This window comes from Mus pahari, chromosome 15 (genome assembly GCF_900095145.1).
Source record: "Mus pahari chromosome 15, PAHARI_EIJ_v1.1, whole genome shotgun sequence".
NCBI classification, from domain to species: Eukaryota; Metazoa; Chordata; class Mammalia; order Rodentia; family Muridae; genus Mus; species Mus pahari.
This window is the reverse complement of record NC_034604.1, coordinates 32,682,524-32,709,120: the sequence shown is the minus strand read 5'-3', so window position 1 is coordinate 32,709,120 and position 26,597 is coordinate 32,682,524. Positions and strand designations below refer to the sequence as shown.

Genomic DNA, 26,597 nt, shown 5'->3' with positions numbered 1-26,597 from the left:
CAGAAGATTTCTCACTTGTAATAACCATAAATTCTAGGAAGATAATATATTTTGAAATTTAGGCTTATGCACTTATTTTAAGTAGAAGATTGTTTTTAAAAAGTTCTCACCTACTCTGCTTCCCTATCTTGACAAAATTTCTGTCCATTACCCTCCATTTCATAAGTTACCTAAGGAGATACATTTTTAAAGCATGCATAAATTATCTCTTAATGAGAGATTATAGAACTCATGTTTAGCAATAATATCACAACTTTTATAGGTTATTATCATTTTATATTCACACAAGTAAAATTGTGACCTTTGATAGGTTTTACCACTATCACTTCTGAATAAGTAGAGAGTCAACTCAGAACAATGAAATGATTTAGCCAGGGGCTGGTGAGATGGCTCAGCGGGTAAGAGCATCCGACTGCTTTTCCAAAGGTGCAGAGTTCAAATCCCAGCAACCACATGGTGGCTCACAACCATCCTTAACAAGATCTGATTCCCTCTTCTGGAGTGTCTGAAGACAGCTACAGTGTACTTACATATAATGAATAAATCTTTAAAAAAAAAAGAAATGATTTAGCCAGACATAAGTGAGAAATAGGAGACAAATTTGTTTCTAATGCAGTTCTCTTTCCCAAAGGAGACAGACCTTCAAGCACACCCCTCATCCTCTCCACTCACAGTAGGACTAAAGTCTCCTTGTCAAATTAGGAGTTTCCACTCTCCACCCTTTTTTGAGACTGAGATTTTGGGCATGTTCTCCAGCCCCAGAATGTTAATAGAAATCTAAAAGGGTAGGCCACCTGTGCCTACACGCCTGAAATCCCAGCTCTCTGGTAGTCTGAGGCATGAGGATTATAAATTAAAAATCCTGCTAGGATACAAACTGAGCTCAAGGCCAACCCAGGCATCTTATCAAGACCTTATCTGAAGCCGGGTGTGGTGGTGCATGCCTTTAATCCCAGCACTCAGGAGGCAGAGGCAGGCGGATTTCTGAGTTCGAGGCCAGCCTGGTCTATAGAGTGAGTTCCAGGACAGCCAGGGCTATATACAGAGAAACCCTGTCTCGAAAAACAAAAACAAAACAAAACAAAAAAACAAAAAAACAAAAACAAACCCAACTTATCTGAAAATGGTAGAACTCTCCTAGCATGCATAATAAGCCCCTAGGTTTAATCTCCAGTGGCATAAAACAATAATAAACATTTTCAACCACTACTGGGGTATAATGGAATATACTGTTTATAGAAAACAGTGGAAGCAAGTATGTACAGCCATTAATTATTTTCACTGATATACCTTATAAGGTCATTACAAATTTACCTGAGAAAATATTTCCTCTTTATCTTCAAGCAGAGACTTGGGTGCTGACAGAAATTCCCTTTTCTCACAGCTTTCTTGGCTGATGAGTGTGTCTGCATAGTTGGGTTGTGGGAAGATCAAGTGGCTCTTTCCAGAGTCAGCAGTGAGTGAGATCTCATGGGAATAGGTCTGTAGAAATGCATGTACCCCATCAACACCTACAAAGTTGGAGGCAGGCAGGCCAGTCAGTCCATTTGCTTCAGTCTGGAGCAATCGTGAGGAGTACCAATGTCGCAGCTTGAGAAACAAGAGCACTATTACAAAGGCTAGGAAGATGCAGGATACTACAGCCACTGCCACCACCAGGTAGAGTGTCAGATCTGAATCCTGGGGATCGGCAGGGGTCCCGATGCTGCCCAGGTCAGCCAGGAGGTCAGGGATGCTGTCAGCTACTGCTATGGTAAATGTGACTGTGGTGGACAAAGGAGGCTGGCCGTGGTCCTGCACAGCCACCACCAGGCTCTGCTTAAGAGCATCTCTGTCCAGCAGGGCCCGAGCAGTGCGTACCTCACCTGTGTGTAGTCCCACTGAGAAGAGCCCTGGCTCACTGGCCTTTAGCAGACGGTAGGACAGCCAAGAGTTCTGTCCCGAGTCTTTGTCCACTGCTACCACTTTGGTCACTAGGTAACCGGGCTCAGCAGATCGAGGTGCTAGCTCCACACCAGTGGAGCCATCAGTAGGGAGGACAGGGTACAGGATCTCTGGGGCATTGTCATTCTGATCTATCATGAACAGACTCAGAGATACATTGCTGCTGAGTTGTGGGTTCCCACTATCACGGGCCATCACTCTTAGCCGCAAATCTCGAAACTGCTCGTAGTCAAAGGACTGCAATGCATAGACAACTCCAGTGTCAGAATTGATGGAGAAGTAAGAAGACAAAGGTACTCCCTGAATAGTGTCTTCCACCAGGGCGTAAGTCACTAGTGCATTCTCATTGTGGTCAGCATCCTGTGCCTTTACTGAGAAGATGGAAGCCCCTCTGGGGTTGTTTTCAGGAATGTAGACAGAATAGGAGTCCTGTTCAAACACTGGAGGGTTGTCATTGATATCTGTCACTAGCAGTGAGATGTGAGCTTGGGTAGATAGGGGCGGAATTCCCTGATCTGTTGCTGTTATTGTGATGTTGTGCCTAGAACTTTGTTCTCTGTCCAGTGTTCTTTCTGTTACTAAGCGGTAATAATTGTCGACCAACTTTTCCAGTTTAAAGGGTAGGTTGCCAGGGATGGAACAGGTGGTGTGACCATTGTTATCAGCGTCTTGATCATGCACACTGATAAGAGCAATTATGGTTCCAGGAGGAAAGTTTTCTGGTACTGTGGTAGTGACAGATGTGATTCCAACTTCCGGGGCATTATCATTAACATCCAAAACAGTGACCAGCACCTTAGCTCTGGCCATGAGTCCAGCACCATCCTGAGCTTGAATTTCCATTGGATACACTTTGAATTCTTCAAAATCTAGTGGTTCTTTATTCGATAGTTCTCCTGTGTTAGTATCCAACTGAAATTTCCGGACCACACTGTGGTCTACCTTGTGAAAGGAGTAGGTTACTCTGCCATTAGCTCCCTCATCCGGGTCAGTCGCATTCACCTTGAGTAGCCGAGTGCCTAAAGGGACATTCTCAGGAACACTCACATGATACTCTGCCTGAGTAAATGCTGGTGGGTTGTCGTTCACATCTACCACCTGCACATGAATTTGCAGAGTCCCTGAGTGTATTGGGTTGCCACCGTCCGAGGCAGTGAGGACAAGGTAGTGGACAGCATCTTTTTCTCTGTCAAGAGGTCTCTGCAGTACCATCTCTGGCTGTTGCGGTCCTTCAGGTCCCTGTTGCACATCCAGGGAGAAGTGAGGGTTGGCGCTTAGCTGGTAGCTCTGAAGTGAGTTTATACCCACATCAAGGTCTTGCCCGAGAGGCAGGGGGATCCTGGTACCTGGAGTCGTTATTTCACTCATTTTTAATTCTAGCTCTTCTAACTGGAATTGGGGAGTGTTGTCATTAATATCAATTATCTCTACTTCGATAGGGAGAAGCTTCATTTCATCCTTCATAAGGATGTTAAAGCTGACGACACAGGGCGTGCTCTGAGCGCACAGCTCTTCCCGGTCTATCCTGCTTGCAGTGACCAAGCTGCCGCTTCGCGGGTTCAGGGAGAAAAGCTCTGACCTACCTCTGGAAACGATGCGGATCCCGCGCTCCACCAGCTCCCGGGTTTCCAGTCCCAGGTCCCTGGCGATGCTGCCCACGAAAGAGCCTTTGTCCGTTTCTTCTGGCACAGAGTATCGGATGTTTCCAGCCCCAGTTCCCAACAGTAGCTCCAGAGAAAGGTACAGCAGCACCAGCAGGCTCCCGCCGGTTAACTTCTCTGGAATCGCCATTGCTTTCTGGCTTCCTGTCTTTTTTTTTTTTTTTTTTTCTCTTAATCTGGCATCAAGGGTATTGCTTCTCTGCTTTTCCAGGTCTTCTTTACCTTATTTTAGATAATTATAGCAGAGAGCTGTCCAGAAATACACCGGGCAGTCTCAGGCAGGCATTTCCAGTCTGGCATGAAGAGTCAGGCATTTCCCCATTTTTCTTTTCAAGTTGGGGGTGTGGTGTGGTGCATGTATCCCCCAGGTTGGTGAACAGCGGCGCCCAGAGTCCTAACAAGTTACTGCACTCCTTGAAAATGTAATCAGACATCTTAAGTCCTCTTTTACTGTCAGGTAAATAGTTTAAAAAAATATACTTTTTTTTTTTTACAATAGTATGTCTATGTATTATGTACGCATGCATGTACATATGGACATATGTATTATGTATGTAGTATATGTAAAGAAGAAACAACGTTCACTTCTTTAGAGATATGTTGTATTGCACTGTGCCAGAGAACCTTGTAGTCCAAATTATCTGATTTCCCTGTTTGCTATTCAAGAAATAATAGTTAAGAGTTCTCTAACTACAAAGAGAAGAAAATCAGTCTCCCATTTTTGTTGTATAGCTTGATCATCTGATAATTTCTCAGGCCACAAAGATTGAAAAAAAAATTAGGTGTGGGTGGGATCAACTTTCAGACTTCAGGATAGTCTCCACTCCATCTTCCTTTCATTGAACTTTGAATATTTTCAGAACCCTGATATTTTGAAGACAATGTTAAACCATATCCGTATTTCCCTTTTTTCTGAAGAAGCTATGTTAAGAAAGATTTAAAATTACCTCAAAGGTAATATATTTTGAAGAGAATAAAACTGGGGTCTTGCAATTTCATTAAAAAGATCACATGAATGTATAATTTAGACTTCAAACTCAAAGGCAGAGAAGGATGAAAACAGCCACGCCTTTATTTTTAGGGAGGCTATAGGGATAATAGGTGCCATGCACTATATTCTCCCAGAGGAGGTGGCTTCCTTACGCAGCAGCATCTTTTGCAGAGGATGGTGAGGATGTCGCTTTCCTTCCCATCACTGTTAGGGAGGTGGAGGGGCACAGCTCCAGAGGTGAGCGCACCCTGTCTTGTCGTGGGCCCTCGGGAGCAGCTATGAAGCTTAATATCTGGTCCTTTCAGTACCTTAAGGATGTCTATGAGGATCACCTGGAATGTGATCACGGGGAGGATCGGCTCTTCTGCAGGATAGGTCAGCTGCACAGATGTGGCTCGAAATCCAAGGTTCTAAGGTCTCTCTCTCTCTCTCTCTCTCTCTCTCTCTCTCTCTCTCTCTCTCTCTCTTTCTTTCTTTCTTTCTTTCTTCTGCCCCCATGTCCATCACTGAGAGAGGCAGTCCTGCTCCTCTGGTCTAGGGTTTCCTCAGTAGCAGTTTCCAATATTTACTGCTGTAATTTACTCCATTCACTTCTGGAGTCAGAAGCGATGGTTTCTTAAAGTTACGTGATACATTTGTAGAGCTTTTCTCAGCATCCGAATTTTTAAATGCTGATATTAAGATGCCATCCGGAATTTCCAAGATAGTCTGTGCCACAAGCTGCTGACATTTAAGTCCAGGCCGATTCTGTCTATATGATTTTCGGTAGAGTTAATTTTCAAATTGTAGCGGCTTACATAATTTCTTTGGTGGAACTGCTGTGTCGATCCAGTCATTCTCATGTTGGTCTCTGCAGTCGTGGCTAGGTGGAGCAGTTCTCGGCACTCACTCTCAGATTCTTTTCAAAAGACGCTGAGCAATAGGTACGCAGTTCTAGGAGCAGAACAAAGACTGCAGAAGGGAGGCGGCGCTTCCTGCGCTCAACGCGCCTGCCCCGTGGGCTACTTCCTATCCACGCAGCCATTGAGACGCGAATTCACTCCCTGCAGCTACTCCCAGCTTTCCAGGTAAGTTTGAAAGGCAACACCTCAATCCAAGTCATTAAACGTGCTGGAGATGATGGCCAGGACATTCTAAGCGGAAAGCAGGAGATAGGGCGCTAAGAGATTCAAACCGAGCGCAGGGCCGGGCCGTGCATTTTAGGAAAGTGTTTACGAAAGCCTGCAGCGATCACTGGGTCAGAATGGCCACGGACTGGACGACAGCGGCACCCAGAGGTCCAGCATGGAATCTATCGCCAAGTTGCTTCTGGAATTCTCCCGGAAAAATAACAACTACTTTAACACGAAGAGTATACGTTGTATTTTTTTTTTTTTTGGTAAAATATTAGTAAAATTATCTTTTCACCAAATTTAAGCGAAGTAATCTAATCTATTATACAGTTCGATTTAAGAAACTTCATACACTTTTTACTCGATTTTTTTTTTTTTCAGGTGCCGGCTATCAAAACCAGGACCTTGCGCTTGCCTAGACCAGCAGTGTGCATGCAGCTGTGTCATACCCCGCCTTTGGCACTCATTTTTGAAGATGATATACTAATGAAATATTTTTCTTTGGAAAAAAATAGTGGAGGTGTACTTACCACTCTTAGTGGGACACATATGTAATTCCAGCACTCAGGAGGCAGGAGTTCGAAATTAGCCAGGTCTACACAGAGAGTTCCAAGCCAGCCAATTCAAGAGACATTAACAAAAAGAGTTCTCTTTACTAGAGAAATTATCCACTGTAAAAGATATGTCATAAGAACAATAATTGCTAGGATTGAGATGGCTCAGCGGGTAAAAGAGCTTACTGGAGGAAGCACGAAGACCTAGCAGCCATGTAAAAAGTGGATGGCCACACTGGTTCCCACAGCGTTGTGGGGGGTGGAGACAGATCACTGGGGTTTGCAGCCAGCCAGCTAGCTCTGGGTTCAGTGACAGATGAGGGTATAACACGGAGAGTCTCCAACCTTCTCTGGCCTCCACAGGTATGTACCTGGGCAGGTGAGCCCTCCTGCACTGGCAGACACACACAAAATAAAATAAGTTCTTACTGTAAACTCAAACATAATTTTCTCCATCAAACATTGAAAACACTTATGAAAATTAAAAAAAAACCCTAGTATTGCAGTAATTTAAAATTTTACCTTTGATGTCTAGTCTAACTCTTCCAATATGCATACTTTTAAAATTCCCCAAATAATTAGCTCTTTTAGGGATAGTATTAGCTACTCATATCTGTCTACTAAAATACATAGTTTAGATGTCTACTGTTTGTATACCCTGTTACGGGGTATCCACCAGAGAAGATTGCCTGGACACGGGTTTAAGCCATTAGAAATTCTTTATTAGTCAGCTACTAAGAGGCCAAATTTTTTAACTTCAGACTTTATTTTAGAGAACCTGACCTAAGTTTGAACTCATGTAACCTGACAGACTGGTACCTAGCATTGGTTTCCAAGTTGTCCCACAACAAAATCCAAGCCTAGCTCCAGTCTCTAGGCTAATCCCTAACAAGACCAGGGTTTCCAGGTTGCACCCTCAACAACACCAGTGTCTCCAGGTTATTCCCCCAACAAACCTGCACCCCCAGGTTACAAGCCCACCCCCTGCCTAACAGCCACCAATGCAGAGGGGAGCAGAAGTTAAGTTTATGATAGGACTCCAGCACCAGCCAATTGTGTTAAAGACCCAGCAGCTTTCCAACCAGATGCTAGCACACATATTCCCTGGTTGCTGCTTGCTATAAAGCCTTGCCCCGATAGATATTCCGGGCTTCCCCACCACCAAAACTGTCCTGCGTGGCGGTGGTGCATCAGGGGTAGGGAGGTGAGCTAGCTCAAAATAAAGACCCTGCTGTGAGATGCATCAGATCAGCTCGTGTATGTTTTTTGGGATCACTAACATTTCCCTGGCACTACACTACTATACTGGGTGTTCATAATCCTAGTGTAATGGTGAGCCTTTGTCAGGGTGGGCTTTTAGCACAAAGTATGTCCTAGGTTGACATACCTGTCCTAGGATAACAAGAACAATTAGCCAGAAGTACAGAAGCCAAAAAAAAAAACAAGGTTAGTACATTTAGAGACATCCCAAGAACTATAAACTTAATGGACTAGGTACTTTTTTGCTTTTGGCAGGTGGTGTTGCCTATGTGTTGAAATGTGCAGCCTAAATGGTACTCCCATCGTGGAGTCAGTTGTGTTAAGGTCTAGGATCCTGTTACATACTCAAAGAGAAGAAGAACCCATTCACAATTGTGTGGGTTCTGATAAATCTAAACAAATTATGAGAAGTTAATTTTTTTAAAAAATATTTTTTTTGTTAGGATTGTACACTTAAAATTATAACCTAAGAGCAGTTTCTCAATCTTGGTTTTATTTTGAACCAGGTAATTCTCTATTATGTGAGTATGGAGGAGGGGAGCTGTTCTGTGCCATATTTAACTTTATTTCTGGCCTCCTCCCACTAGATGTCAGTAGATCCTGTTTTCACAGCAGTGATAACCCAGATGTCTGGACATTAAATGAAGGTCACCTTCTAATGACCACTTTCAGAAACATTGTATTTCCAAGTAGAGTATTGTTGACCCAAGGATAGGTAAGTGACCATGTTAGTAAAATGAAATCAAAATGCTGACTTTCCCCTGAGTTCAATCCCAAGAACCACAACAAATACAACTAACTAAACAAATAAACAAGTTAGTAAGTGTGATGGCTAATCTTGTCTACTTGACTGCATCTGGAATCCAATGAAACCCAAGCTGCTGGGAGCTTCTGTGAAAGATTTTTTGGATCAGATTATTTGAGACAGGAAGACTCTAGGTGTGGGTGGCGACTTCTGGTGGCAGCACAAACGAAGGGAAGTAGAAGAAGGAAAATTTCTGCCTTCTTGCCCTCACTCTTACTGGCAAGTTTGGCCTCTCAGTTGTCAGACAGCCATTGTTTTTTTTTTTTTTTTTTTTTGGATGGATGGCATTACTATTATTTATTATTGCTATTATTATTATTATTATTATTATTATTATTGGCTTGAATTTTAACACAACTCCAGATACATGCATCCAATTGAGAACTGAGGAAGCCATGTTTTTCATTTTCACTGAGATATCAGACAAACAATTTAACAGACTTAAAACGATACTGTCCATATTTTATTCTGGAATCCACTCCCACAGGATTTAGTAGAGCTGGCTTGGCAAATGGCAACTTTTACCTAATTGTCCAGGTCAGAAACTTGGGACTTTTTATTTTTTTTTTCCGAGACAGGGTTTCTTTGTGTAGCCTTGGCTGTCCTGGAACTCACTCTGTAGACCAGGCTGGCCTTGAACTCAGAAATCCACCCTGTCTCGGACTGCTTGTGGACGTTGTACATCGTGGTGCGCACTAGGCTCCGCACCACGATGTACAACGTCCACAAGCAGACCCAGTGGTCATCCTTCTTGGTTTTCTTCTGTTTTGCATAATGTATCTTCGGTATTCTAAGTTTCTGGGCTAATATCCGCTTATCAGTGAGTACATATCTAGTGACTTCTTTTGTGATTGGGTTACCTCACTAAGGATGATATCCTCCAGATACATCCATTTGCCCAAGAATTTCATAAATTCGTTGTTTTTAATAGCTGAGTAGTACTCCATTGTGTAAATGTACCACAGTTTCTGTATCCATTCCTCTATTGAGGGACATCTGGGTTCTTTCCAGCTTCTGGCTATTATAAATAAGGCTGCTATGAACATAGTGGAGCATGTGTCCTTATTACCAGTTGGAAGATCTTCTGGGTATGCCCAGAAGAGGTATTGTTGGGTCCTCCGGTAGTACTATGTCCAATTTTCTGAGGAACCGCCAGACTGATTTCCAGAGTGGTTGTACAAGCTTGCAATCCCACCAGCAATGGAGGAGTGTTCCTATTTCTCCACAACCTNNCCAGCATCTGCTGTCACCTGAATTTTTAATCTTAGCCATTCTGACTGGTGTGAGATGGAATCTCAGGGTTGTTTTGATTTGCATTTCCCTGATGGCTAAGGATGTTGAACATTTTTTCAGGTGTTTCTCAGCCATTCGACATTCCGCAGTTGAGAATTCTTTATTTAGCTCTGTACCCCATTTTTTAATGGGTTTTTTTGAGTTTCTGGAGTCCAGCTTCTTGAGATCTTTGTATACATTGGATATTAGTCCTCTATCAGATTTAGGATTGGTAAAAATCCTTTCCCAATCTGTTGGTGGCCTTTTTGTCTTGTTGACAGTGGTTAGACAGCCATTGTTACCTTACCCTCGCCACATCCTAAATTCAATGTGATAGCCTCCCTTACATATAGTTTCCCTCTGAAGTACAGCATTGAGAAAACACGTGGAATTTAAAAGGAGACAACACATTTCAGGACTGAAGGAGGCAGATGCTTTAGGAAACCTTTAGATGAGCCAGTTATCCATGGAAGTTTAAGTAAAATACTCCCAAATTTTGTCCACTGAGAATTTCATGAACCAATTTCAAGTTATCTTTTGTGACAAGACGATTTGAGCATTATCAAACTCACAGGGAATGAGGTAAAAGATAGTATTTGGATTCTTTTTATGTATCACCATGGTCTGGCAGTTTCTATGGTTAGGGAAAGCACTGTCCAGAGGTCAGCATCTACAGGTATAAGTATAATTAAGAGGTAATAGAAACTTTTTCACTAAAAAACAAAACAAAAAACCAAACCAAACCAACCAAACAAAACACTAGGTTATATTGGCGTGGTGTTTTGAATGAGGACAGCTCCTACAGGCCACTTTAATTTCCTCTCATGATAAAGTGTGACTGTTTAGTTAAAAGTATTCAAACATGCTGTGTTAGATTTTAGTTCCCCCTTTTTTTGAGATAGGGCTTCTCTGTATAGCACTGGCTGTCCTGAACTCATCACTCTGTAGACCGGGCTGGCCTCAAACTCACAGAGAGCCAATTGATCCTGACCCCTGAGAGCTGGATTAAATACACTGTTGTTCCAGGAAGCATTCACGAACTCCAAAAGACCATCTAGGAGCCATTTCTGATGAAACAGCATTAAGGTCTCTTTATTACAAGCTCGGGTTTGGGCTCTCCTCCAACCCAATCCTGACACGGCAGACTGGAAGGGAAGGCGGATCAGCCTTGAACCCTCAGTCGGACAAGGTTTTATAGGGAATGGGTGTGATGAGGGGTGTCCAGCCTGGCAAGTAACTAATAGAATGACTATTGTACAGGTGGGTGCTCTGAAGCAAGACCATAAACAATCACAAATGGTCTGAAAGCACATCTGAAACAGACTAATCTTTGATTGACTGTTGCTAGGAAGTAGCTAGGGAGTAACTCTGGCAGAGGACAAGCTGTGGTGTACTTCCTGATACATGAGTGCAGCATGGATTCTGCTGCAGGTCAAGTTCTGAGGCTTTTTCTTTAAGATGGAGGCCAGTCCCAAGATGAAGGAGGTTTGGTTTCTCATTCCTCCCTTTCTCGGTAACTAGAAGGCCCAATCATGGGTCTTCCTGAAGTTTATCTAATCTCATGAAAACAGTAACAGGGCTCAGTTTTTATGACTCAGTTAACTCAGGCCTGGATGTATTCATGACCAGAAAGGACTGGACCATCATATTTTAGAGGGGCTCAGGGTTGTCATTGCCTTGTGGTGTCTCTGGGGCTTGGGTAGGGGTCCCATCAGTGGGAGACAGGAGGGAGTGAGTCCTGAGGCTGAGTTTCCTCCCCCTGACCTGGGTCGGCTTCATCTGCAAACAGGTCTGTGATTTCATGTTGCAGTCCCATTGACCTTCAGGGCAATGGGAGGAACCTTTCTAACAAGGCTCTAAAGACCTGGCTGGAGGGGAACTTGTTTTATAGAGAATAAGAAGATTAGGCCAAACATGTTTATAAGCCCACTGGACACCTTTGAGATCATCTAGCAATTGGCGACCCTCAAATTCAGTGATGACCTCTGCCTGTATGTTAAGAACAATGTGGGGTGGTATCTCAAACAAGATTTCAAAAGGGGTGAGTCCTATCTGGTAAGGGGAGTGTCATACCTGGTAGAGAGTGAAGGGAAGGAGAGTTAATTTAGTCATTGCCAATCTCTTAAGTCAATTTAGTGACTTACCTGGGACACAAAGCTGGTCCATTGTCTGACGCTACCATCTGAGGAAGGTTGTACCTGGCAGTTTGTCCTCTAAGAATTTCTTTGTTACCGTGGATGTAGTTTTATGTTTAGTGGGGAAAGCCTCAGTCCAACATGAAGAGGTATCTATAAGCATCAGTAAATATTTATATCTAAATATTCTGGTTTTACCTCTGTGAAGTCTGTCTCTCAGTAGCCTGGACTTTGTGCCTCTGAAGCTACCTACCAACAGCGTTCTTGTTAGTCACTGCATTAGTTAGCTGGCAGGCTTCACAGTTCTTGACAATCTTAGCTATCTTTGAGTTGGCATCTCTAATCCTGATATTAGCAAATCCTGTATTCTCTGGACGCCCATGTGGGAAGAACAGTGAATCTTCTGAAGGATGTGTAGTTCCATTTCTTCTGGCACAATGGGTTTGTAAACTGCTGTTCTCTACCATCTGTCATAATTTTGGGACACAGGCGAATTCCTAGCCCAGATTATGTCATCTTCTAAATACTTAGGGTGGTCAAAAAGTTTAAGATTCCCCAGATCCCAGAAAGTCAGGGTCATGAGAAGTCCGATTCCTAGGGCAGTGTTTGGGCTGCTTTTTCGGCCCTATTGCCTTCTGAAACTGGGTCCTTCCATCTCTGGTGTCTCAAGCAGTGGATGATGGATGGCCAGCTTTTTAGGCCCCCATAGAGAGAGTCCTTAGTAGGGAGAGGATTTCCTCTTTATTTTTCATAGTCTTTCCTTCTTCCATCAGAAGGTCTTTCTCCCTATAAATAGGTCCACAGGCAGGAGTGGTAGCAAAGGAATTTTGTCTTTTCTCAGCTCTAATGCCTAGCCCAGAGCTACCAGTTCAGCTTTAAGGGCTGACATTTTTGCCGGGGGTGGCTCTGCCATTTGATCTTGGTGTTTGGGAACACAGCTGCCCCAGCATATCTCTGTCTAACCTGAATGAAGCCGTCTGAAGATCTGGTGTGGTCCCATGGATGTGGGCCAAAAAGTCTTGAGTAGTCATGCAGTGGCCTTTCAAGGTCTGGGTCAGGCAGCAGGGGGCAGGACTCAGGGCAGTTGGGGCCTGAAAGGTAATTCTGGGGGAGGGGTACAGGGGATTTAAGAGGAGAGGCCAGTAATGAGTCATTCTGGCATTGGTGATAGTCAGGCTTTGGCCTAGTAGCAGTTTGTCAGGATCCTTAACCAGGTGGGCTGTCATTGTGATGAAGTGCAAACGGGGGTGGGGGTGGGGAACCCAGCTTCTGGTAACTGGGTCTAATTTTTTGACAGGCCATTGGCCTGTGCCAGGGCCTGGACCTCTTGTCTATGAATAGCTGGAAGGGCTTAGTCACTTCTGGCAACCTCAAAGCTTGTGTAGAAATTTCTTTCTGGCCTCAGAGAGCCACTTCTGACCTTCTATTAATATGTATCCTCTGGATCCAGGGAGGTCACCTGTGATTGGCAGAGTAGGGCCTTCTTAGCAGAGGCTTGATAGTCTAAATTTCTCAGGGTCTCCAACAGGTCCTGGGTCTCTTTTAGACATTCTTGTTTGGTTTCTGCTGTCACCAGGAGGTTATTTATAAACTGTTGAGGAGATGTCTAGGTTTTAGCAAGACAGAATGTTAAGCTCTGTTATCAACAAGGAAGCTGGTGGGTTTCTCTTTTATTTTGAGGGTTACCCTGGACATCTTTTCAGGTCATGGTTTGAATAGGCTTTTTCTTGGTGTTTTTTCCTGGCCCAGTGGTCCTCCTCTTTACAATAATTACATTGGTTCTTTTCTAAGTGGGGCCATTTTTGGTCCTTAGGGACCCCCCTACCTCTTTTTGTAGAAGCCATTTGTTTAGATATCTCCTACACAGGTAAGCCACTGGCCTGGCACCAGGGCCTGAGTATGCACATTGGTTTCTAGAAGCCATTTGAGACATCTCCTACAGTCCTCAGGTTTGGCCATGGCTGCCAACAGGATCTTTGCCAGATCAAGAATCTGTCCCTTCTGCTTTTATACCTGTCTTTTTTAAAAGTCTTTATTAAACACTTCTTCTGACATTATCTTTCAGACTCTTTTCTCTTAGTCCTTGAGCCCTTTGGAGTTTCCTGATATCTGGTGCTGCCGGGTTAATAAAAGCTGAAGCTACTGCTGTTTTTGCTTGCTTTGGCCAAGTGTCACAGCCACTTTGAGACCTGCCAATCAGAGCATTGAGGTATGACTTAGTCTCTCCTTACCTTTAGCAGAGTTGAAGTCCTAATCTGGGCGGGTTCCCCCCAGGGCCAGCGACCAGTTTTCTGGCCTCTGTTGTGAAGAAAACCTTCAAGAGCTCTTTACTCTCCATTGGGCTGGTGGGTGAAAGGGCCTGTCTCTAAGAGATTAATTTAATTGTGAGGATTGTCTGAAAAAGGGGGAGTTCTGAATTCTCCAGTAGAAAAAGGTCACTAGTAGTAAAGGGCCAATAGTGATGAGGTTGGTTTCCTTGATTATTAACTGGCTCTGCTGCCTGTGAGGATAGGCCAACTGACTCAGGCTCAGAAGCAGGGCTGCCTGCAGCTGCTGTCATTCCCCCTAAGGGGTTGAATAAGGTGGGGGTGGAAAAACAACATCTTCTGCTCCTGCTTGGAGGACTGGGTAGAGGCATAGTGTAGGAGGAGACAGGTGGTCTGATGTCTCCTCCTTCATACCCTTGGGCTTTTTGCTAGCAGAGGCAAAAGCTTCTGCCTGTCGTCTGGGGAGAAAAAGTTTAAGCCAAGAGGCTGGGTCCTCTAGACCCGACATCTTCTGTCAAAGTCAAAAGTTGCCTCATAACAAGAAACATGAGAGTAGAGAACAGTTAGTTCTAACAGAATTTACAACAAACATGAACCCAAGTGGATCCATAACCAGATGGCGAGTGTCTGATCACCCCAATCCAAATGAGACACTCAGTTTTCCTGATCAGAGCCTGGAATGTGTTCCAGTCCCTGTGTGGTTACAACTCTTTGTCATGTCTGCCCAATTGCATCAGACCACAAAATACCTTCTTTTAGGCCTCTTTTTAGAAAAGAATTACAGATGTGGTTACCACTCAGAATTTATGAAAAAAGACTGGCACTGCACAAACACAGACCAAATTACCTAGTGCTACATAAATACATGGACAGACTCACAGACTCAGATAGACATTACCAGCACTGAGACCCTAAGTGGTGGATCCTAAGTGGGGGACCTTGGAGTTCCTGGCCAAAGCACCAAAATGTTGTTTTAGGAAATATTCATGAATTCCAAAAGACCGCCAAGGAGCCATTTCTGATGTAATAGCATTAGGGTCTCTTTATTACAAGCTTGGTCTTGGCTCTCTAATTCAACCTTGACACAGCAGGACAGGAAGCGAAGGCAGAGCAGCCTCTAACCCTCAGCAGGACAAGTTTTTATAGGAAAATAGGAGCAAGTGAGTGGGTGAGGGAAGAGGTGTCTGTCTGACAAGCATCTAATAGCTATAAACTGACAGGTGGGTGCTCTGAATCAAGACCATATACAATGACAAATGGCCTGAGAGTTCATCTGAAACAATCAGACTAATCTTTGATTAATTGTTGCTAGGAAGTAGCTAGGGAGTCACTGTGGCCAAGTAGAGGCCTTGGGGTCCTTCCTGGTACATGGATGCAGCTTGGTTCTGCTGCAGGTCAAGTTCTCAGGTGTTTTGTTTTCTTTAAGATGGAGGCCAGTCCCAAAATGGAGTAGGTTTGTCTTCTCACCACAGCCTGGCACAACTGAGAAGAAATCTTAAATAAACTACTTAACAGAAGTAATGACTTATTTTGCCTCCTGGTGTCAGTGTCTTCAGTCCCAGGTTCCCCTGGCTAGGTCCGTTTCTGGGCCTGATGTGAAGTACAGCCCAGTGCTAGAAGGGCATGTGACAGTAGAGGTGTTCTGCTCACAGTGGTGAAGAAGCAAAGGGATATGAAGCAAGGATTAGGGAGACCTTCCCAGGGCATGTCCCTACTGCCCTTCTTTTTCTAACTAGACCTCGCTGATCACTAAGTCTGGTTCTTATGTCTTGCATTAGGTGCTGGAACATAATGAACAAGTCAAAACTTTCTACCACAAAGTCAATTAAGTATATAAAGAAATAAAGTGAATTTTCAAATGCTAACTACATTTTAATTAAGATCTTGTAGTCTTAACTAGTGTCTTAGTAAGGGTTTTTATTCCTGCACAAACATCATGATCAAGAAGCAAGTTGGGAGGGGGCAGGATAGACGGCTCAGCAGTTAAGAGCACTGACTGCTCTTCTGAAGGTCCTGAGTTCAAATCCCAGCAACCANATGGAGGCTCACAGCCATCCGTAATGACATCTGATTCCCTCTTCTGGTGTGTCTGAAGATAGCTACAGTGTTCTTACAAATAATAATAAATAAATCTTAAAAAAAAGAAGCAAGTTGGGGAGGAAAGGGTTTATTCAGCTTACATTTCCACATTGCTGTTTATCACTAAAGGAAGTCAGGACTGAAAGCAGGAGCTGATGCAGAGGCCATGGAGGGATGCTCCTTACTGGCTTGCTTCCCCTGCCTTTCTCAGCTTGCTTTCTTATAGAATCCAATACTACCAGCCCAGGGATGGCACCACCCACAATGGGCCCTCCCTCCTTAATCAGTAATTGAGAAAATGCCTTACAGCTGGATCTCATGGAGGCATTTCCTCAAGGGAGGCTCCTTTCTCTGTGATAACTCCAGCTTGTGTCAAGTTGACACAAAACCAGCCAGTACAGATATGGTGAGTATTTTAGAAGACATAAATCAAATGACTTTGATGCATTATCACAGAGATCCAAATAAAATAATATGTAAAAATGGATATCATGAAGAGGGAATGGCCAGGTGTGATAGAGCACTCCTTGATTCTGTGCTCAGGAGGCAGGGGCAGGTGAGTTTCAGTGAGGTTGAGGCCAGGTAGGGCTGCATAGTGAGACTGTCTCAAAAAACCAAACTAACCCAAACCAAACTAGTACTGTCATTTATGCCAAGTACTATGTCACACGCTGACGAATATCCATGGTACAAATAGCTCCAAGCAGTAGGATAGTAAAGATGTCTTACTTACTTAGAATAAATTCTAAGATGATTTAAAAAGATACTTGCCAGTACGAGCCAGGACACATGCTGTTATCCCAGAACATGGAAGACTGACTGGGCCAGAAGGATCACTCAGAGTTCAAAGTTCTCCCTAGGTAGGGTCACAGAGACAATGTATTAAAGAGATTTTTAAAAAGCTTTCATATTACACTTCAGCTGTAACAGGTCCCTAGACTTTAGCACAACTGACTCCATGACGAAAGTACATTCATCACAGAGACAGGGTGATGGGTATTCCTGCTTGTCAAGTTGACTATATCTGGAATGAACCACAATCCAGAAATAGAGGGCGCACCAATGATTCAGGTCTTGAGGCTGAAATCTATATGGAGATCTTGAGGCATAGTGGCCATAAAAAGCTTAGGTCCATGCAAGGTAGTATATACCAGGAAACAGAGGCAAGCAGATCTCTTATTTCAAGGCCAGATTTGGACAAAGCAAGTTCCAGATCCAGGAGTGGTGGTACACACCTTTAATCTGGGCAGAACTTTCTGCTGGAGGACTTTGGAAGAAGGAAGACTCACTCTTTGCCTGCTTGCACTTACTTGCCAGCACATCTGTTGCTACCTACTTCTTCAAGATACGGAAGACCAGGCGAAACAAGTAGCCTCATGGGACTGAGAAACAACTAGGTTCTTGGGACTTCCCATTGTTGGGTAGCTGGACTACAGACTGTAAATCATTACAATAAATTCCCTTAATATATAGGCATTCCACAAGTTCTGTGACCCTAGAGAATCCTAATTAATACAGACAGTACCAATGGGCAAAACAAAAATAAAGACCTAATTTATCAAACTTCATAGTTCTGGGAAAGTCTCTAAATGTACTAACCTTGCTTTTTGGCTTCTGTAGGTCTGCCTCTGGCTTATGGTTCTTGTAATAAAAGTAAGCCAATGCAGGACATTTGTTTGTGCTTAAAAGCTCACCCTGAGAAAGTCTCAGGGCCACACTGGGATCCAGAACACCCAATGTAGTCACTGGCTAGCTAATATTTTGTTGGCTTAAACCTATGTCTGAACAGCGTTCTTTGGTGGACATTCCACAACAAAATCAGACCGTTTGTGTTTCAGACAATTCTGTTCTAAATGAACCTGAATCATCATAAAAACATTTGTTTACAGTTATAGCTATCAGACATATTACCAAAATACCGTTATCATACATATCACACCTGGTCCTTGGAGCCAAAAATACAAATGAAACCAAAGGCTTAGTTCCTCTCAAGGCAGTTAACACGATTTTTTTTGCATTAGATAGTGAACAGCAATTCTGTATCATTTCGGTGTTTTGGGGACTTTATATTTACTTTGTTTTCGTTTCCAGTGTTTTAGCGGTGGCTGACTGGGTACGCCCTGGGAAGTAAAGATGCTTGCTGCAGGGACGACCTTTATCTCTGGTAATCACTCTAGAAACTGTCCCGACCCGCGACTTCATAAAGTGCTGTCTTACGGGGTAAGCTTATGTTTTACTTTTTGGAATCTCCATCTTGCATTTCCAAAGCCAAGGCTTTTCTGGAAACATCCGATACAGGGCAAGTTCTCACGAGAAGACGTAACCACGGAGTGACGTAATTACGAGATGCGCCTGCGCGCGCCGCTAGTACTTCCGGAAGCGCGGCGGCCAGCCCCTCGGCGTCTGCTTCCGGTCTGTGACGTAGCGCCGCGTCTGCTTCCGCTCTCACCGAGCACTTCCTTTCGTTCTCTTCAGCGAGAGGAGGCGTGGGCAGGTCGTCTCCGGTGTTGGGCTCTTTGCGAGACAGGGTGGCGAGGTTTCGCGCCGCGGGTCCTTAGCCGGCTCGTTGGTAGCGCACAGGTCGCCCTGCCGGGCGGCTGAGAGGGCGGAGAAACCGGAAGGCGGACGCGCCGCTCCCTGCTGCTTTTGCTCAAGCCGCGAAAAGCCGAGTTCCCAGTCGCTGGTGAACTGTAAGTACCCGAGTCGGAGAGTTCACTCCCTTTACTTATTATTCTCATTTAATACTTTTATTTTATGTCTTATTGGAGAGAATCTGTGGATTGGGATTGTCTGCCAGACTAGACTGACCGTCTGTGCCTAACACCCCTCAGGCGCTGCTATTTTCTTTGCTGTTCAAGTTATGCAGGCTCTAATTTCGTATTGCATCTAGTAGACGAGTGAGTTTAACAGGAACAGTGCCAAAGTGGCCTGGATGTTTAAAGACTAGACTTGGGACTTCATTAGAAAATTAAGACAATATAGGTACTAGCTGGTGATCCACTTAGTTGCTGTTTTTCTTAGAACTCGGTAATTACGAATTTAAAATTATACTTAATGACTTTGTCCCCCCCCCCCCTTTAACTGTTGTAGGAGCTCACAAGGAATTAAAGATGAGTAAGAACAAAGATGATGCGCCTCATGAGCTAGAGAGCCAGTTTATCTTACGACTGCCCCCAGAATATGCCGCTACGGTGAGGAGGGCAGTGCAGTCTGGGCACGTCAACCTGAAAGACAAACTGAGCATTGAGTTACACCCTGATGGGCGTCACGGCATTGTCAGAGTGGATCGAGTGCCCTTGGCTGCAAAATTGGTCGATTTGCCTTGTGTTACAGAAAGCTTGAAAACCATTGATAAGAAAACCTTTTACAAGACAGCTGATATCTCTCAGATGCTTGTAGCCACAGTAGATGGTGACCTCTACCCTCCTGTGGAGGAGGCAGCTGCCACTGCTGATCCCAAAGCAAACAAGAAAAAAGATAAGGACAAAGAGAAAAAGTTTGTTTGGAACCATGGAATTACTCTACCTCTAAAAAATGTCAGAAAGAGACGGTTCCGGAAGACAGCAAAGAAGAAGTACATTGAATCTCCAGATGTGGAAAAGGAAGTCAAGCGTCTGCTGAGTACAGATGCAGAAGCTGTCAGTACTCGTTGGGAGATAATTGCTGAAGATGAAACAAAGGAGACAGAAAATCAAGGCCTTGATATCTCCTCTCCAGGCATGTCTGGCCACAGGCAGGGCCATGACTCACTAGAGCATGATGAGCTTCGAGAGATATTCAATGACCTCAGCAGCAGCAGTGAAGATGAAGAAGATGTAAACATCATTGATACCGAGGAAGATCTGGAGAGACAGCTACAAGACAAGCTAAATGAATCAGACGAACAACACCAAGAAAATGAAGGAACCAATCAGTTGGTTATGGGAATTCAGAAGCAGATTGATAACATGAAAGGCAAGCTCCAAGAAACCCAAGACAGGGCAAAGCGCCAGGAGGATCTTATCATGAAGGTAGAAAACCTGGCTCTCAAGAACAGGTTTCAGGCTGTTCTGGATGAGCTCAAACAGAAAGAAGACCGTGAAAAGGAGCAGCTTAGCTCTTTGCAAGAAGAGCTGGAATCACTTCTGGAGAAGTGAGAATGTTGACTTTAGTCCTTAGACTAGTCAGCTTAAGAAAAAGTTATTTTCAGAGTAAGGTCTTGAAATATCTTTTTTTTTCTTTGAAATGTTCTTATTCCCTGAGTTTTGTTGAATTTTTTTGATTGTTTTTCAGAACTATGGTGGTGGGTTTTCATTCTTTAGAAAATAAGATTACATAGGCAGGTTTGTTGTAGGGGAGATACAAGAAAGATGAGTGAAATGAAAACATTTGAACTTTAATCACTTCACTATAGGACTTTATTACAGTTTGTTTCCTAAAAGTTTCTAGTCCTTTGGTGCTAAGATCAGTAAATAAGCTAGCCTACAGGCAATTAAGTTGATTTCTTTTAAAAGAATTTTTTTTTTTTTTTTACCTCAGCAAGTTTCCATGTTACAGAAATGCAAGTTTTTTTATAACGGTTTGTTATACAATAAAAGCTACTAATTTTCACTTTGTTTATGTTCTATGAATACTGAAAGTTGAGGTGTGTTTATGGAGTTTGATGACTGAATGGTGTAGATAAGATACATGCTGTTCTTTTGTTTTTAGAAAAAGGAGTACACCCGGTAAGGAAATGGAGAAATTGATTGTTGCATTATATATTAAGGTTCAGGTCCACCCACTTCATCTGGAGGTTTATGAACACTGAGCCTTCTTAAACTATCCTAGTTTTCATCAATTGATGTCTGTCTATATCTTTTTCTTAAGCACTAAGGTTATATGTAAAACACGAAAAGCAGTTATCAGATAAACTATTCCACTTAAATTAAGATTATATTCTTAACTATTGCTAATTTAATTGCTATAATTATTTAATAGACCGATGTTTATTCATATTGTTTTATTATTATTTCCCAGTATGAAAGCCTGTGTCCTGGTCTGGTATTTTAAAATTTCAAACACAGAGAAAAATTCTGTGTGTTTTGGAAATACTAAAAAGCTGCCCCCAGGCAAACTGACTTCAAAATGGAAGTCATCTGGCCCCTTTCATTGAGAACTTGGCTTCTATATTGCTGTTAACAGCTGCCAGAGCCTCTGAAGCCCCAACTAGTCTGAACAGCTTGAGGTCAAGGCATACCAGTCATATCATAAATCAGTGACTTGATTGTATGATTTTTGGGCCGTGTAGTTTGTAGCTTAATCTGTTTGTTTCTGTTTTCTTCTCTCTGAAATGGAGGTGATAGTATCACCAGCCTCACAGGGCTATTGGACTGACGTAAATCATAAGACAGACTTACTTAGAACAGTACCTGGAGTATGGTGAGTGAAGAGTGAACAAAGAAACATTACCACTTACTAAACTGGATCATAATAGCCATTAAATTAAAGAGTGATAGAGATGATAGTAAAGTGTTAACAAAGAAATTTTTTATTTTGACTCACTCTGTATCTCGGGATGGCCTCGAACTGTTCTCTCAGTCAAGTGCTGGGACTGTAGGTGTGCATGGGCAGGCCTGGCTTAGGCAACAGCTGTTTTAATTAGGTTTTGTTTCAAATTCAACAACGGCTCAAACCGTATATTTTGGAAAGTTTATTTAGAATATCTACAGCATAAAAATTGACTCAACTTATTCCTGTAGTTTTCTTGTTTGTTTCTGGACATTTTTGTATTAATATTAAAAATGGCATAAGGAGTGATATCTATCAGTAAAATTTAAAAGATAAAGATGAAGATTGAGGTCCAAATCCTGCACTCTCACGAAAGATTCACTTTTCTCATGCAGCTCTTAGCTAAGGAGTATGGTATAAAGACATACTTTTCAGTGTTTATGGGTTAATGAACAAGTTGTGCTTTTGTGTGTGTGTGTGTGTGTGTGTGTGTGTGTGTGTGTGTGTTGGGGTACTGGGCCTTGGGAATGCTAGGCAATTGCTCTGTCACTGATTTATCACATTTTAAGAGGTATCATGTCTTTATATGGCGTGTACAAAACATTACATTTATGTAGTTTCCTAATGCAAAAATTATAATTTTGTTATATAGTCCCTTTAGAGACTTGTCTAAAAATATGAATAGTTTTATCAACCTGTGAATCGTGTTGTGTGTTTCGAGACAGGGTTTCTCTGTATAGCCCTGGCTGTCCTGGAACTTACCAAGTCTACCAGGTTGGCCTCGAACACAGAAATACGCCCGTCTTCCTCCTGAGTGCTGGGATTAAAGGCGTATGCCACCACACCCAGCCCTGTGAATCTCTTATATAATAGTTTTTTCCTAATGTTCGCCACTACTGGTGGTAATTAACTGTAAAGAAAGGAACTCATTAAAGTCTGCTCAGAGTTGTTGATACCCAAGATCTTTATCCTTTGAAGCCATCTCACAGAGAATAGAACGTTTATTTTTTCTGTATAAATTGAACCAGTGGAGGCCCCAACTCAAAACACACACAGATTAAGAGTGAATGAGGTGAACAGCAGCTGAAAAGGAATTTGTGTGCAAGTTTATATGTATTTACTGTAGGGACCCCGTTAAGTTAATGTTTAGGCATGCATACACATTTGAGATGAGGTGATTAGGTTCTAGAGCCATGACCCCTGGGTTAAGAGCACTTGCTTCTCTTACAGAGGACCCAGGTTAGGTTTACAGTGCTTACATGGTGGCTTACAACCAATTGTAAGTTCAATTCTAGAGGATTCAGCCCTCTTCTGATCTCCATGGTGCACATACATTGCAAATTAGTAAAATCTTTTTAAAAATCTTAGAATATTGTCTCTAAGGAAAAGAGACAATATTAAATTATCTCAGAGAAAATTTAAATGTCAACAGCTGGACATTTTCCAAAGGAAAGGCCATTTGCTGAAAAAGCCTACCTCTTACCATGTACAATCTGAGTTTTAATGCCTTACTGTTTTGTTTTTGAGACAGGGTCTCTGTAGTTTAGCCCTTTTGGGATTGTCCCTGTAGATCAGGCTGGCCTTGAATTGAGAAGTCTGCTCACCCCTGCTTCGGATTAAAGGCATGTGCCACTGCACCAGGGTAAAGCCTTACTTTTAAATGTAGTTCAGGAAAGCTAATGAAAGAAACGATCCCAGGTTTGGTAACACCTCCAAAATAGTGTTAATGCAGATCTCTGACTCCCGCCTTGACTGTCCCAGAGAAGGACATCTGCTGTGGGTTTTTTTTTTTTTTTTCCCTTGCCATGGACTTAAATGTAGCAGTTTCCAAGTAGTTTGTCTTAATTACTGGTTTTTGAGGCAGAGTTTTCAATATATATCCCTGGCTGGCCCCAAACTCACTATTCTCTGCTACTTGAATGCTGGAGTTAAAGGTATGTGGCCCCTAGCATGGCCTGTCTTTTCTTTGAAAGCACTGTTCTGAAAAGTGCCCTTAAAATCCAGATTGGATCAGCTGAGAGCACCTTTTGTGTTGTTTTGTGTGGTAAGAAATCAGGAATACAAGCCCACAGAAACATCCTTTCATCCTCAACTTGCTGTGGTACTGAGGGTGAAACAGCTGTAGTTCACCCAGGTAAGCACACGTTCTATCGCTGACTTATTAGCCCGACTCCAGTAAAGCGTTTTATTTATGGGAGAAGTGGCCACTCCCATATAACCACTGAAAGCATTCTGCCATTGTCCTCGGGGACAGTGGGATGCTCGTGGATGCACGTGCCTGGGGGTTATTCCCCAGCGGCCGCACAGCCGTAGAGTGCAGCGGCCCAAGGCTTTGGTTTGAGTAGCCTTGACAAGGAAACAGAGATCCGCAGCGGCCGGTTGGCCGTGGGCGCCGACAGAGACTTGGCTTCTGACGACACCCTCAGGAGGGTGGAGGAACATGAAGTCCACCCTGCCATCCAAGCCGCCATAGACCTCACTGCGGGCGCGGCAGGGGGCGCAGCGTGTGTGCTGACTGGGCAACCCTTTGACACCATAAAAGTAAAGATGCAGACCTTTCCGCAGCTGTACAAAGGCCTTGCCGACTGCTTCCTAAAGACCTACAACCAAGTGGGCTTCTCTGGCCTTTACAGGGGAACCAGCCCTGCACTGCTAGCCTATGTCACCCAGGGCTCTGTCCTGTTCATGTGCTTTGGCTTCTGCCAACAGTTTGTCAGGAAAGTGGCTAGAGTGGAGCAGAATGCAGAGCTGAACGACTTGGAGACTGCCACTGCTGGGTCGCTGGCGTCTGCATTTGCTGCGCTGGCCCTCTGCCCCACTGAGCTTGTGAAGTGTCGGCTGCAGACCATGTATGAGATGAAGATGTCAGGGAAGATAGCACAAAGCTATAACACAATTTGGTCTATGGTTAAGAGTATCTTCATGAAGGATGGTCCCTTAGGCTTCTATCGTGGACTCTCGACCACTCTTGCTCAGGAAATACCTGGTTATTTCTTCTACTTTGGGGGCTATGAAATCAGTCGATCATTTTTTGCATCAGGGGGATCAAAGGACGAGCTAGGCCCTGTCCCTTTGATGTTAAGTGGAGGCTTTGCTGGGGTCTGTCTCTGGCTTATCATATTCCCAGTGGACTGCATTAAATCCAGAATCCAGGTTCTTTCTATGTTTGGGAAACCTGCAGGATTAATCGAAACCTTTGTAAGTGTTGTGAGAAATGAAGGAGTATTAGCCTTGTATTCTGGATTGAAAGCCACTCTGATTCGAGCCATCCCTTCCAATGCCGCTCTCTTTTTGGTTTATGAGTACAGCAGAAAGATGATGATGAACATGGTGGAAGAATTCTGAAGTGTCCTGATGAGTCCTTGTCTGAGCACGTGAATGTGAGGACCACAGCTCTACATGTCAAAGAGTTCAAGACCAATATGGAGTTAGCTTTGACTGGGAATTTCGGGTTTGTCTTCCCTTCCTCAAATCTCATACCCTGTGGAGAGATCTATCTTTATATCATATGGTTTCTTCCTGCAATCCTACTGAAATAGGAAAATAACTACTTTTGCTGGTGGTGGGATCTACAGGGTGAACCCAAGACCCTATGTACTTAATCTCAATTATCAGGGCTTCTTCATAAATCTATATATGCATCTTAAATGGCATGTGTTGTGAGTGAAACATAATTTAGTACTCTGTTTAGTCTCAAATATCGCCAAAATACCTTGAGTTGATCATGTTTCATGTATACAGGTATTGCTTAATTTTTTTCAAGATGTGGGTTATAGTTTAAAACTTGTTTAATGTGCACCGCACTAGGCTGTTAAGGTTTTTAAAGTCTTTAGGTGACCACCAAAACCTTTATGTTGATTTCTTTCTTTTTCTTTTCTTTCTTTCTTTCTTTCTTTTTTTTTTTTTTTTTAAGATTTCTTTATTTATTATTATAAGTACACTGTAGCTGTCTTCAGATGGACCAGAAGAGGGCATCAGGTCTCATTACAGACGGTTGTGAGCCACCATGTGGTTGTTGGGATTTGAACTCAGGACCTTTGGAAGAGCAGTCAGTGTTCTTAACCGCTGAGCCATCTCTCTAGCCCCCTTATGTTGATTTCTAAGAAGAGAATGTGTCTATCTACCAGCATGGCTTCCACATTCAAGTAAAATTTCATAATAGGCATCCTGGATTTTCTATGCTAAATTTAAATAGTGTGGTTAAAGTAGAGTTATATTCTACCTGCAATGGTATTGTTAGGTGGGGCAATGATTATCAGGAAAGACTTTGGGAAACTGTGTGGTCTTTTTCTGCACTAATTTCTTCATTCTCCTTCCAAAGAAGCCAGGCTTTAGATGGAGAAAGGAACTAAAGACATGAGATTATATATTGTGCTTTGATGATCCATGCAGATGAAGAGAGTTCTGATGGCTCCCTGCTTCTGGGTCCTGGCCTGGACAGGAATTCAGTGTTGAGTTGGTTCACTTTAGGTCACTCATCATTCTCGTACCATCACCCAATTCCCCAGGAAACAGAAAGTAAAGAAGCCAAGAATAGGTTTTGTTCTGTTTGGTGACAGTGAGAGTCCTGCTGGGTGAAGTCATCACTTAGGCAGGACTAGTGTGCACTTAGTAGTAACATTATCACATAAGCAATGTGAAAGGGGTGACCTTGGGTCTATAACTCCTTGCAGTGTGGTCAGTCTTATAGCTTTCTAAATTTGCTTTTGGTGGCCAGTGGACTTTAATGACTGCCACAATATGAAACAATGAACTATAAGAAAAGCCATTTTATTAAGCTCTATGTATGCATATAAGTGCAGACAGTATCTCCTAATAAAACTCCCAAACACACCAAAACAAGATGAAAATCCCCCTCCCCAAATTATAATTCAATTTACCCTCAACAGACTTGAAATTAAGCAGATGTTCATAGATCATATGATTTTAGACTCATTCTTAAAGCAATAAAGTAAGCTTCATCTTTTGTGTGGCTACAAGGCCAACAGGGTCTTTTCTATAACAGGTGTTAATACCTATAGAGCTGAAAGAAGGTGAGGTACCAATTT

At 43.1% G+C, this 26,597-nt stretch overlaps 3 protein-coding genes across 3 annotated transcripts in view; 2 read left to right on the top strand and 1 right to left on the bottom strand.

Moving 5' to 3' along the window:
• LOC110333163 (protocadherin gamma-A4) overlaps window positions 1-3,959 on the bottom strand; it is a 180,751-nt gene extending 176,792 nt beyond the window's left edge. Inside the window, exon 1 of the mRNA XM_029546769.1 lies at window positions 1,315-3,959. Coding sequence (XP_029402629.1) covers window positions 1,315-3,735 — 2,421 coding nt within the window. The 5' untranslated portion in view covers window positions 3,736-3,959. The remainder of the gene's footprint in view (window positions 1-1,314) is intronic.
• Window positions 3,960-18,496: 14,537 nt separating this feature from the next.
• Window positions 18,497-20,672, top strand: Taf7 (TATA-box binding protein associated factor 7). Its single transcript, XM_021214701.1, has 2 exons — window positions 18,497-18,770; window positions 19,171-20,672. Exon 2 carries the CDS (start codon window positions 19,191-19,193, stop codon window positions 20,214-20,216), a length of 1,026 nt encoding a protein of 341 aa, XP_021070360.1. The 5' UTR covers window positions 18,497-18,770; window positions 19,171-19,190; the 3' UTR covers window positions 20,217-20,672.
• A 3,189-nt stretch (window positions 20,673-23,861) lies between these two features.
• Window positions 23,862-25,188, top strand: LOC110333188 (mitochondrial ornithine transporter 2-like). Its single transcript, XM_021214702.1, has one exon. The coding sequence runs from the start codon at window positions 24,097-24,099 to the stop codon at window positions 24,892-24,894; it is 798 nt and encodes a 265-aa protein (XP_021070361.1). The 5' UTR covers window positions 23,862-24,096; the 3' UTR covers window positions 24,895-25,188.
• Window positions 25,189-26,597: the final 1,409 nt, after the last annotated feature.